Genomic DNA, 13,444 nt, shown 5'->3' with positions numbered 1-13,444 from the left:
ATACTCTCACTTTTGTTGATGACAGTATTAAAAGGTTGGGGTTATCATATATTTATTTACAAATAAAAATGGTGGAAAAGATGTATTATACTGGAGTTGTTTTAATTTAAAACAAAACAAAGCAAACAACACACACAGACCAGTTTATATTACAAAATTATAGCAAACCGCTGATATATAAACATATATACAATAAAATTCAATAAAAAATAAAAAAAAATCTGTGAATTCAGCAAAATGAGCTTTTCTTAATTTTAGTTTTTTTAATTCCTAGATGCTAATGCTGATGTTAAAGCTAATCATTTGTATTTATGGTATTACATGTTAATATATAAAGTAAAAGCAGAATTTTTTTTGGAAGTGGGGGTGATTTGAGAAAATTTTGATTTTAAAATCTGATTCCAGGTTAAAGCTAGGAATTTGTTATTATTGATGTTTATTTTATTTTATTTTATTTTATTATAACGGTAGTTCAAACCGAATTTTACTCCAAGAAAATATTGCATTATAAAGAGACAAGTTCAACATTTTCCCAAAGCTATAAAATTCCACTAAAATGTTTTTGGGTTATTTTCAAAATGATTTATAAAACATGCAATTTTAATATATAAAATAAAACTTAGAGAGTTTTTGTTTGGTCTGTTTTTGTTTTATTTTTAAATACATTTTTTATCATTAATAATATAAACTAAGACATCAAACTATCGAACAGTTTTTAGGGTGTCTTTTTCGTGTTTTTGTGTGTCAACACAACACTCATGAATCATAATTGCAAAAAAACAGGTTCATTTTTTTAATGCTGCAGTAGAAAAAAAGGTTATCATAATAACAATAATAACAACAATATGAATGTTTTCATTGTCAAGTACAACAACATTAAGAGAAAGGAAAGGGCAGCCTTTGTGTGTGTGTGTGTGTGTGTGCGCTCTTTACATGCTTCATATTTTACACATTTTATATTTACACGTCACTTAGTGGGGTGGGGAGAGTGGCGTAACCATGGTTACCGTTCATACCCCCCCCCCCCCCCATCCACATAGATAAAGCTGCATTGTGGCCACATGACCAAACAAAATGTTTATAAATAATAAAATGACACAAAGTCACGTCTTTTTGCCACATTTTTTTGTGTGTGTCGTGATAAAAACACTCTGTCGCGACTTTTAATTCCACTTTTTTTTCATGGCTTCGTTCTGTTTTTTCATCATTTGATTAAATAACACAGATAAAAAAAAAAAAAGTCTTGTGCAAAACAATGTCATGAATGTCTTTGTTTACGGTGCACCAGCAGTCATTATTCTTCTTTTTCTTATTTTTAAATTAAAAAATATAGAAAGGATGTATAATTTAGACAGGAATTAATAGTTCAGGTTTTTTTCCTTTATATATATATACACATGTATTTACATATTTTACACAGACCTAAAGAAAAGGAGGTCCCTGAACAAACAACACAACACCCCCCCCCCTTTTTTTTTAACAATGAAGACAGAAAGGTGACAATGTGACATAAAAAAAAAACTTTTGCCCTTTTTCTGCATTCAAAGAGCATAAAAGTTTACATCTTAAGTGCTTCCGTATACTCAGAGCAAAAGGGCCACACTCAAAACAACAACAAATTGTCAAATTATGAATGAAAAGTCAACCGTATTACAATAAAAAATAAAATGATATATTTTTTTTTTTGACGGAAGTTTGTTTTCTTTATAAGGACAAAATCTAAATACTAACATACAAAATGTGAATTTTATGGAACTGAACAATAATTTTACTATGGGCGTGCGGTCAGGGCAGGCAGGAGAGGCAGTGCCGCCATTTGCATGTGAAGATGAAAAAAAGGGGGAAAAAATGATTACATTAAATTATTTTCGATAATTTTTGCTGGTCCCAGTCCACGTAAATTTTCTTTTTCAATCCAAAAAATGTCAACAATTTCATCGATATGATATGATATAACCCTACTGGCACTTCACTCAATACACAATATCACAACTTTTTCCCCACTTTATTCTAATACGCTTACAATTTTTTGTTGTTTTTCAGTGTGGCCATCATACTTATGCGTACATAACAGCAAAAACCAGACACGGGTCCAAAAAATAAAAAAAGCAGATGTAACGTTTTTTTTGTTGATGCATGCAGTTTTTCACACGTGGTGATGTGGAAATATAAAGCAATTTCATTTACACAAAATACACACCACTCCATTTGTAGGATTTTTTTTTTTAAACCTTCATATTTCGTGTCTCAGGGCTCTTGTTTGGAGGTTTGTTGAATGTTCTGTGCCTCGAGCAAAGGAAAACGAGAAAAAAAAATCCTCATCTGTCCTTTGTACGGCAGTTTTCCGGGGTCCCAGCAGGGTCAAGTCGGGTCAAGTCAGGTAATCCGCACTACTGCCTGTCCAGCTCGCAAACGTACATGAGGTGGTCCTCTGGGGATTTCCCGTGAGTCTTGCTGAGGTGCAGTTTGACGGCGTGTTTGCTGGCAAAAGTCCGGTTGCACAGTTTGCACTGGTGCGCCGCCACGCCGCAACCCTCGTCGTCATCGTTGTTGGGAGACGCCGCCGTCAAATCGGGGGCGGGCAAGGACGAGGGCAGGGCCACGGGAAAGGACGGCAGGGACGAGGGCAAAGGGCGGCTGGACGGATGCAAGTGGGCCAGGAGTTTGTCGGAGAGTCCTTTGTGGAGGCGTTGCTGGGAGATCGGACCCAGGAGGTGTTCCCCGGAGAGCTTGGCCAGGTCTCTCAGCCGGAAGCCCAGGTGCGCCTCCAGGTGGCTGACGTAGGTGGACGGGGAACGGATCTGCGAGGCGCAGTCGCTGCAGAAGAACACCGGGTGGCCAGAGTCCAGGTTCTTCAGGAACTTGGTGCCGCCGGTCCTGCGCAGCTGGTACTTGACGTTGGCCAGCCAGTGGGAGATGGTGGTCATGGAGAGGCCGGTGAAGCGCGAGATGTGCATCCTCTCCTGCGGGCTCAGGTCTGACATCATGTACTTGCCGTCCGTGGTTTGCCTCAGGCTGGAGGCAAACTGGGCCTGCAGGATGAGGAGGTGCTGGGGGTTCCAGTTGGACTGGCGGCCTTTGCGCTTCTGGGCGGGCGACACCTCTTCCGCCTCTTCCTGGGTGGCGCCCTCCACATCGGAGCGCTCAGACAAGCTGGTGGGCGTGGAGGCCTTAGAGATGGCTTGGCTCTCCGTCAGGTTCCTCAGCATGTCAGAGATGTCCGACAGGGCGTTCTCTTTCAGGGGGGACGAGGACATGAAGGAGGCGACGGCGGCAGAGGCTTTGGTCATGGCCACCGAAGGGGAAGGCGACACGCTTTTGTCGGCATTCTTGCCTTTGGTGAGATCCATAGGTTGGTCGTTGCCACTGAGGTTCGGCTGGTAGAAGTAGCGATCCAGGTGGTCGCTGCCTGATTTTTTGGCCTGGGCGGGCGGCGTGGAAGCCGCCACCGCCGCCTTCTCGGCCAGGCTGTTGCTCATCTTGAAGAGCATGCTCATGGGGTCTAGAGAGGGCAGGGCGGGTTTTTTGGCGGCCTTGCCCAGGTGGGCATTCATGACCGATTGCAGGGCGCTAAGTGGGTTGACGAATGGCTGCTCCGGCGGCGGGTGGTCGATGATGATGGCCGTACTGCCGCAGAGAGACCCGGACTGAGGCGAGGCCGCAGCAGACTCCATGCCGTTCTCCGCGGGTTCCTTTGCACTGCCGTCCCCGTTTGTCTCCCTGCTGTTTGGTCCACTCGTCACATTCTCCGGAGTTTTGCAGCCTCGTGTTTTAATTTCCTTCGGGGAGTCTCCTCGGACGGAGTCCTCCACCTCGCTGTGGCATGGTGATGGCGTGGTTCTCATGGGGGACGACCTTGCTATGGCACCCGGCTCCCTCATCTTCTCCTCTACTTTTGCCACTTTCTCCGTCACCTTTTTTACAAGCTCCTCCATAGCATGGAAATTGTTTTTGGATAGCGGCGAGGTTTGGCAGATGGGAGGAGACACCAGTTGGTTTTTGCCGGTGGGCGACAGGATCTCGGGCCCAGGGAACATATACTTGAGTAGGGAGTTTTTCCCTGAGTTCCCTAGAGAGAGCTTCATTATGTTGGGGAGCTGGTAGGCGGCATGGATACTGGGGTAGCCTCCCCAGCTGGGAGCGCCATTCTTGGCTTTGTTGATGGCGGAGGTCACGGTGTTCTCCAAGGACTTGAGGATGTCCAGACCACCTTTGGGACTTGCGTCTAGATCTTGCTCAGTCAGATACGTGTACTTGGACGAGATGTCAAACTTCTCCTCGGTTTCCTCATCAACTCCTGACATCTTGTTTGAATTATTGTTAACAATGGATTCTTTCGTGCATTCCTCCTCCTTCTCCTCCTTTTTGATCTCCACTGCCATAGCGATAGGCGAGACACTGGCGGGAGGAGGAATCGGGGCGGGTGGTGGCGAGAAGGTGGTGGCAGCGAGAGGAACCGACTGGACCTTCTCTTCTACGGTCGGCGTGGGTGCCGGGCTGGGCGTCTCCATGATAGGTTTGCCCCTCTTGATTGCCGAGTTGGTGACTTTGATGAAGTGTCCCGTCACCATCATGTGGGCGGTGAGCTCCTGCAGGGTGTCGTGCGAGCTGCCGCACTCCATGCACTTGAGGATCTGCGACTTCCGTGACTCAAACTGCCAGGCATAGCTGGCGCCATTCTGGTGCCCATAGCGATTGTTGGGCGTGATGTACGGGTGGGCCGTCCTCTGAAGAAGCTCATTGGCATCGGCCAAGCAGGCCGGTTTGGGCGTGGCCCCTCCGTTGGAGTCCGGCGAGCTGGGGATGTCCAGCTCCATAGGGGCTCTTTTTCGAGCGGAGATGATCTTAGCCACCACCGGAGTCACAGGCTCCTTCAGAGGCACTTTTTGGTAGTGTTTGGTCTTAATCATATGGACACTCAGATCCTGGAGGGACTCAAAGGAGTGCCCGCAGTACATGCACTTCAGAACCTTCTGTGCGTCCTCCTTGCCTTCCATCTCCAGCAAGGAGCGCTTCCTAGGTTTGGACCAGCGCTTGGTGCCCTCGCTGTCCACCTCGTGGTTGTCATCCCGGTAATGCCCGGTCTCGTTCATGTGAACAGTGAGCTCCACCAGGGTGTCGTATGCTCCGCTGCAGTCTTTGCAGCGGAACTTGCTTGCACCGGTGAAGATGGAGCCGTAGAGTTTGGAGCTCTGACGGTAGAGCTGCACGGTGCTGAAGAGGCTCGGCTCTGCGTAGGGCGCCGACGCGGCCACTGCTGGGTGCTGGGCTAGGGCCAGTCTGTTCTGGTGGTTCTGCGAGGCCTGCTGGAGGGTTTTGGCCACGGCTGTCTGGTGCCAGTCGTATCCGGCGCTACCGCAGCTGCTACTACTGCTGCTGCTACTGCTACTACTGTGGCTGCGAGGAGGCTTCTCCTGGGGAGGCTGGCTCAGGTTTAGGTTCAGGGTCGACCAGTAGGAGTTGGTCAAGAAAGAGGTGTAGATGGCCTTCATCTTCTCCAGACTGTCAGCCACGGAACCGGAGCTGGAAAGCACGGAGCCCGAAAGCAGCGCTTCGTCGCCACTCCCCGGCGTGGCGGCGTTGTCCGCGGTCGTCATGGCTGTGGAGGACAGCGACAAAACACTGGCTGGGTCTTTGAAAAGAAGAATGTCCTCCTCTGTTTTGAGCGGCGAGCTCTCAAAGTCCGACATCCCGTCGCTGGATTCGCTCAGGTGGGACTCGCTGTCCATTTCCTGGCCGGAGAAGTCAGCGGCGGTGGGCGAGTCACGGAGGTCGGACTCAGGCCCCGGGCCGTCATTCCCGTCTTGGCACAGGAACTTGGCAGCGGGTTCCTCTGCTTCCTGCGCAGAGTCTTCTCCGTCCAAATCCTCATCCAGCAGCGCCGCTTCCTTCTCATCTTCGGGGACGTATGCTACGAGGAAGCAAAGAAAAACAGTTGTTAGAAACGATGTCAAGTCCATCCATCCATTTTCAATAATGCTTATCTTGCTCTCAATTAACTTTGGATGACACTCAGGACTTGTCGCCAGTCAATCAAAGGGCACAAATTCAGTCACATTCACACCGTTAGTGATTGGGAATTGAACCCAACACTCTGTCACACTAATTCTGATAACTTTTTCCTTTGGCTCTGATAACACCATGCTGAGATTTAGACTGGCTTTTAAGTTGCTAGCAAATTGATTTTTGCTATTGCACGTTTCATACTGTACACACAAGGTCAACCCCCCCCCCCCCCCCCCCTCCCATTTTCCCTCATAGACTACTTCTTGTCACAAAGGCCTGCAGAGACTCTGCACTCGGAATCCCGTCTTCGTTCTGTACTGGAGAGCATTAGTGGCAAGAGAAGCGGAGCTGGGGGGGGGGGGGGGCGATCAAACATCACTCGCCACCTTCTTCTTCCTCTCAAGGGGCAACAGCTTGAAATTAAAACTAAATTTGAAATTAATGAAGCACGTTGCGGCGGCAGCGCCGGTTTCAGAAGTAATAAATTACTTGTATCAACCTCGGAGACGGCACTTCCTGTCTGTCAATTAATACGCGGGCCGCCTCTAATGCCTTCCCGAACAGACACCCTCGCCGTTTCAATTAAGCGTGCCTCCTCACTCATTACGGTGCTCAGCCCGCCTCGTAAATAAAAATGAATGTTACGTGCGACAAATCTCCGTGCCGCCGCGGCGCAAAAAGCCATTTGCTTCAATTACCAGAGATTAGAAAAACTTCGGCGTTATTATTTACAGTTTAGCTGGCGGGCGAGCCAGCCAGGGAGCGCGTGTGCGCTTCGGGCTTTCAATTTAGATTAAAATACCGCCCGTTTAAGAAGAACGGCGAGGAAAAATCAAGACGAATGAAAGCGCACCGACGAATGTGGGAATCCATCAGCGGAATAAAAGAAGATCACAAGGCACGATCCTATTTTGGAGCGCCATTGACTCAACTCGCCTGTCTTTGAAAATACGAGACTATCATGACTGTAAAAAAATATATCTAAAGAAACAAGACGACGAAACTGACCCACTAAGAAAGCTCATGATGACAGAAAATAAACAAATATTTATCAGTCAATGCACGTGTTTTATACCCGTGTGGATCAAATCTGGATTGATAAAGCCTGGTATGTCGAAATTAGGATCATCTTAAGCGATTTTTCAAAATTGCGTTTTGTGACAATATAAGCAACAAAACAATAAAGAGCAAGAAAAAAAATCGAGCTATTTCCATCCAGTACAACATGAGTTTGCTCCACAAAAACATGGTTTCTGAACAGAAACATGAGAAACTGACTTATTTTTTTTTTCTTATTTTTTTTAGAGCTCAGTATTGTTCATTCGGAAAAGTCATCATCATTGCTCTTTTATTTTTATTTTTTTTATTTTTTTATTTATTTATTTATTTTATTTTATTTATTTTTTTTGTCAGAAACTGTGACTTCTGATGGTAATATTTTTTTGCTGAACCTCAGATGTGCAACTACGAAACACTGTTGATGATTACAAACGTCCACGTCGAGCTCGTTAGCATTATTTTCTGTCCAAATATTCTTACTGCCCTGGCGTGGCTATTGTGCAGGATCTCTGTGTGAAAGTCTGACATCTGTTGGTGTGTTTTCACGAAATATTTGACTCCTTCCTCCGTATCGCCGTCTTCTGGTGGCCACATCGCGATACGCGCTCGGCGCCATCTGTCGCGCGAGCCGAGCGGCAGCTGTTAACCGGGACGAGCGGCGAAGTCGCCCAAGGCCAAACGAGGCGACCGATCGTCGCACACACCTGCCATCGCGAGCGGTCAAAACAAAACGCGCGGCGTAAATGAAATGACGAGTGTGCGTCATTTGCGGACACTTAACGCGTTTTGTTTTTTTTGTGGACGAGCAGCTGCTGGGATGACAGCGGAACGACTGTTGTGGCAGGAAAAATCGTCAACACGAGGCCGGATTGAAAGCAAACATCGGCAAGAGATTGATGATGACCTCCGCCAAGGCTTCAAAATACAGCTGGATGCCTGTTTTTTTTTCCCCTGTTTTTTTGTCTCACCAACGGAGCGTAACAGTCAATCTGTGATTAAAATCATTGATTAACGAAGCCGCGTCCGCGCTTCAGCACCTGAAATGTACGCAGAGGAATCACTTCTCCATCTCAAATGCTCTCTGCGTGTTCGCCAATACTGAGCGTGATAGTCCCAAATATTGTCCCAGTATGTATACACACACATTTAAATATGATATACTGTATCATATGTTGGAGGGAGATTTCCCCAAAATATTCCACCTTTTAACTCGACCCAAATTGTCCGTCGTGACGATGTCATGTGAGACAAAATGTCAGCAAACATCCAATGGGGGGCTCCTGGTGTTCGGTTTAGGTGAACGGTATGAGATTTTTTCTAATAGGTTTTCTGGTGAGCTAACAAATACACGCACGCACGCACGCACGCACGCACCCACATACACATACTCACCCACACACACACACACACACAAAAAAAATATATATATAAAAAAATAAAAATAAAAAAAAATAAAAGAGCAATGATGATGACATTTCCGAATGAACAATACTGAGCTCTTAAAAAAATAAATAAAAATAAAAATAAAAAAACATCCAATGGAGATATACAGAGAAACGAATATTTAATAACTGAATGAACCTGTAAAACTAACAAATAAAACATGATGGTCCGTACAAGGGACATCATGGGACACTATGCAACAAAATAGGACATGGAGAGGATATTTGGGGGTTTCTCTCAGACATAATACGACACCATGGGAATGACGGGATATAATGGGGACATTTTGAGACACTATGGGACATAAATATGAGGACATTATGGGACACTATGGGACAAAATAGGACATGAAGAGGATATTTGGGGGTTTCTCTCAGACATAATACGACACCATGGGAATGACGGGATATAATGGGGACTACATGGGACACTATAGGACATAAATATGAGGACATTCTGAGACACTATGGGACAAAATGAGATATGGGACACTGTAAAGGATATTATGGGGAATCGTAGGTGACTTACTTGAGATCTTTGCTCAAAACGCTGATCTATTCGGTCTCGAGTACTCTGAAGTGAAATTAGAGCGGCTGCTTCGATAGAAATGTTCAAATCTCAAAGTTTATGAGCCAAAATGTGCACATTATGCGATAATAATACGATATATTGGGACAAGATAAGACACGATGATGATCATTTGAAAACGTGTATGACTTTGCAGAATTGCATGTACTAATAATAACTGCAAAAATGGTGCCTCGGCAATTTAGCTGTTATGCAAATGAAATAAGCTGCCAATAAAATGTTTTTAATTCCAGGTTCAATAATAATGCAAGGGATTTATAGAGCGCTTTTCTAGACATTCAAAGACGCTTTGGAATGGAATGGATGCATTATTCGTGCATTCACACATTCACACTGCGGTGGCAAGTAAGCTACGTAAGTAGCCACAGCCGCCCTGGGACGGAAGCGATGCTGCCAGGGTGCGCCTACGGCCCCTCCCGCCACCGCCAAACATCCACCAAGCGCGAGTCGCACCGGAGGCGATGCGTGGGAAGTGCCTTGCCCAAGGACACCACACGTGACTCGGGGAGAGCGGGGGATCGTCTCCCACACGCGGAGCCACAGCCGCCACAATATGAAGCTTTTTTTTCCTAAATGTCTTCAATTTGTTCTTTACATTGATCATGTTTTTCGACAGTAAAAATGTTTCAAAAGGAGAAAAAGGAGGAAGATGCTCGTCTTGGAATTGAGTCAACTTTACGCACACACACACACACACACACGCGCAAAAAGATGATCCCCAAGGTTGCTGGCTGGCATCCATGTTGTGAGCTTCACCACACCGTGACCTCGGACACTGAGATAATTGCAGCCTAACACGCACACACGCACGCACACGCACACGCACACGCACACTTGGGCCAGCATGCAGGTTCTGTTTTTAATTAACGGGAAAGTGTCATGTTGAGCGAAGGATGACTTTTATCTACAGGAGCGAGTGTGAGCCGCTTTCATGTTTGCTGTTGCGGGCCGAAGCTCCTTCCCGTGAACCCTCAACTTTTTTTTCTTTTTTTTTTCTCACATGGACAACATTTGTTTGGAGGTGTGAAAGCCTTTACAAACAAAGTAGCGAGGAAGAAGAAGAGGACAGCGAGACCACGCAGACGTTCTCGCATTAGCAAATGTTAAATGTATATACCGTATTGATTTTATTTATTTTTTTACAATAAATCAACAAATCGACAAATGAACTGGAATAAAAAAAGAAAAAAGAAAAAAAAAAGAAGAAAAAAAAAAAAGAATAATAATTTGATCCTAATTTCAAAAAGTTAGCAGGCTGCAACGCAAAAGCAAATGAATAAAAACACATCAATATTATAATAACAATCTGGACAAGCGACACAGCGCAAGATAAATAACAATAATTACTTCATAATTATACGGTATCGCAGTTTACAACACAGCAACAAATAAATGATAATATAGAAAATCATTTCGCAGCTAACCCTGTCAAATGCGCACTTGATGAGATCTTTTCATGCGCTTCCTTCGCGTCCCCTCCCAAGCGCGTGTTAATGAACTTAATTGAACGGGAGAATCGATAACGCTTAATCGTTGTCATTTGACAAATTAGTCGGCTACCAGTGTATCTGTGTGTGTGTGTGTATCTGTGTGTGTGTGTGTATCTGTGTGTGTGCGCGCCATCTGCTGCGTATCCCGCCACAAGATCGTTTTTACAGGATCAATGATGTCATCAAGTCGTGGTGAGTCAGTCGCCTCTTGTACTCCCTCAAAGTTCAGCTTGTTGTCCTTTTTGATAGAAGCCTGAATTAGGGGTGTGTAGACTTTTTATAGCCACAGAGGTTTGCACTATTTCTGCAACTATTTGTTCTTCAAAGCACTAAGATTTATTTTTTTATGTTATTTTATCCCTCTATTATTATTTTTTACGCTAAATCCGATTTGATGTGGACAAAAGTCTTGGGACAAGTTCGACAGGATGGAATGAGGAACACAAACATTTAAATATATTCATAAATAAACTATGGTCACGTTTGGTTGAAATTTTGAAATGAAGCAGCCACAGTTAACGGAACAATTGATTAATTATTTAAATACTTAAATATATTACAAACGAATTACATAAAATAGCACAATTAACATTACATTTGAAATGAATGAAAGTAAAATACAAACAAAATATATAGAACCAATAAAATAATGCAAATTAAATACACATTAAATACAAATGAAAATACCATAAAACACTACGAATTAAAAATAAAATCAGATATTTAAAAAAAAGGCCCCTTTTTCTTTGATGAATAAAATCGAATCCACAACAACAACAACAAAAAACCTTCTCGAACATCTGAACTTAATTGATGGTTATTTGGAGGCAATTGAAATTGTGGCATTAGCGTTTATCCGTTTATTACGTTTGAATGTGATTGTTCAAATTCACAACACAGTCACATCCCACAATTACACAAGGGTGTGCACAATTGCGCAACCACACCTCGCACGTGAATATTATTTCCCCTCAAGAAGTTTTTCCCCCTCGCTGGTGATTCATCTTTTTCTATTTTTTTTTGCTTTTAATCACAAAAACCTGTCATTTGAACAGGGGTGTGTAGACTTTTTATAGTCTCTATAAATGTGGTTGTCACGGTAAAAAAACAAAACCATAACAACTACAGTATTTGGCTTTTGAGGCATTTTCCCACAAATCACTTCATCTGCTTACATACTCGCAACGACAACCTGCAACCAAACAGGAAGTGTGTGAGTGGAGTCGTCACGCGCACTTAGCGTGTGCGTGCGTAGCGTGATCTGTTTGGACAGCGCTGATCAAAAGATGTCATCCCACCTCGGGAGCGCGCGCCCACCTCCCAGTAAATCAGCGCCGCGCGTAAATAAAGTGACAGGATCACTTTACGGGCCCGTCAAGCAGGCAGCGGAGGCCATTACCAAAAACGCCGCGCTCGCCTTCGCCACGCTAATGGACGGGAGATCGCTCTTTACCACGGAGCTCTCGCTACCTCCGCCAAGGAAGACTTGCTCCGGGATCAGGTGATGACTTACAAACTGTTTTTGTTGAAAAAAAAAGAAAAAAAGAAGGCTTTCATCTTGTAGCATTGAGTGAAGTATTTGTTAGCATTTAGCATGCTATTGGTCTAGTAGTTTAAGATACATTTGCGCGGTCATTTAATAATGATAAAATCCACAACTTGTGGCGTTGTAAAATTCTGAAATTTCATGTAGAATGTACTGAAAAATTATCGTCTCACAAAACTGACCACACACAAGATTTGCACCCAATTTTGCATTCGGTTTCTAATTAAGAAAGTGAAGTTAGCATGCTAATAAACTCAAATTGATTTTGATCAAAGTAAATTTCAGCCACATTTTCCTATATTTTGTAGTGATTAAAAAATCACAACGATAAAATACACAACTTATGAAGTCGAACATAGTGAAGTTGCAAAATTCAGAAATTTCACTTGGAATTTTGTGAATATTTCCCACAATTGCAGTCTCACCAAATGCCGGCGCTTGGACCATGAAGTTGCACCCGATTTGCACCCGATTTGAAGGTGGCGTAGATCTTTTTTTTTTTTATATGTTTCCCGGTGGTTTCATTCATTTATTTTACAATTTCCTTCATAAGCATTCATCTTAGCAGAAATTGCACTTAGTCTAGTGACTAAAAGATGACATATTAGCAAAGCGCTAAACATACAAAGTCAAATATTTCTGGAGTTGTAAAATTGAACATTCCGCAAGAAACTTTGCCTCTAATGTTGTGCAAAACCAAATTGGATTGGGACCAAAGCGTCACATGACCAATCAAATGACGAATGACTTCTTCTCCTTCCGTCATGTTCTTCGTATTTGACAACTTCTGTGACTCAAGGAAAGCTTCACCATGTGAGGCGTACCTGTGACCAAAATCCCCCCCCCATGCTCCAAGTTAACTACTATCAGTGCTTCACTTCTTTTTACACATGTACGATATTTTAAAACATTAAACAGTAGGAGAAAAAAAAAAAAAACCCGGTTATTTCCAATTGCCTTACGAGAAATAGTTTTGAAATGCAACCGAAATGACGGCTGACTAGCAAAGCACAACCGATCGTTTGATAAGAAACTCTCGCATCTGATGAAATATTAACGCCGTGATTCGCGTGCCTTGGCGGAGGTATCCTCTCTTTATCTTCACTCAGGCAAACAGATCATCGCCATCTAATCAAACATGCAATTATCTGCATATATTACACATATACATATTGAAATGTCGAAATAGAGGCGGTCAAGCGAGGATTGCCAGATATAAAATAAAAAAATAATAAAAATGAGATGTGCAATGTTACAGAGAAAAGGGATGAAAAAAAAAAAGGGCAATAAAGGCCGTGCGCTCGGAGGCAAT

The 13,444-nt window shown here is 43.9% G+C and overlaps 1 protein-coding gene across 2 annotated transcripts in view; it reads right to left on the bottom strand.

The window, feature by feature from the left end:
• Positions 1-778: 778 nt before the first annotated feature.
• The window catches only part of tshz3b (teashirt zinc finger homeobox 3b), a 55,768-nt gene continuing 43,102 nt past the window's right edge, over positions 779-13,444 (bottom strand). For both annotated transcript variants that reach the window (XM_086072039.1, XM_086072040.1), the window contains one exon: positions 779-5,911. In XM_086072039.1, coding sequence (XP_085928165.1) covers positions 2,391-5,911 — 3,521 coding nt within the window. In that variant the 3' untranslated portion in view covers positions 779-2,390. The remainder of the gene's footprint in view (positions 5,912-13,444) is intronic.

Source organism: Leptonotus elevatus, chromosome 3 (genome assembly GCF_054856555.1).
Source record: "Leptonotus elevatus isolate MCC_2025b chromosome 3, RoL_Lele_1.0, whole genome shotgun sequence".
In the NCBI taxonomy this organism is placed as follows: Eukaryota; Metazoa; Chordata; class Actinopteri; order Syngnathiformes; family Syngnathidae; genus Leptonotus; species Leptonotus elevatus.
This window is presented reverse-complemented; position numbering and strand designations above follow the sequence as displayed.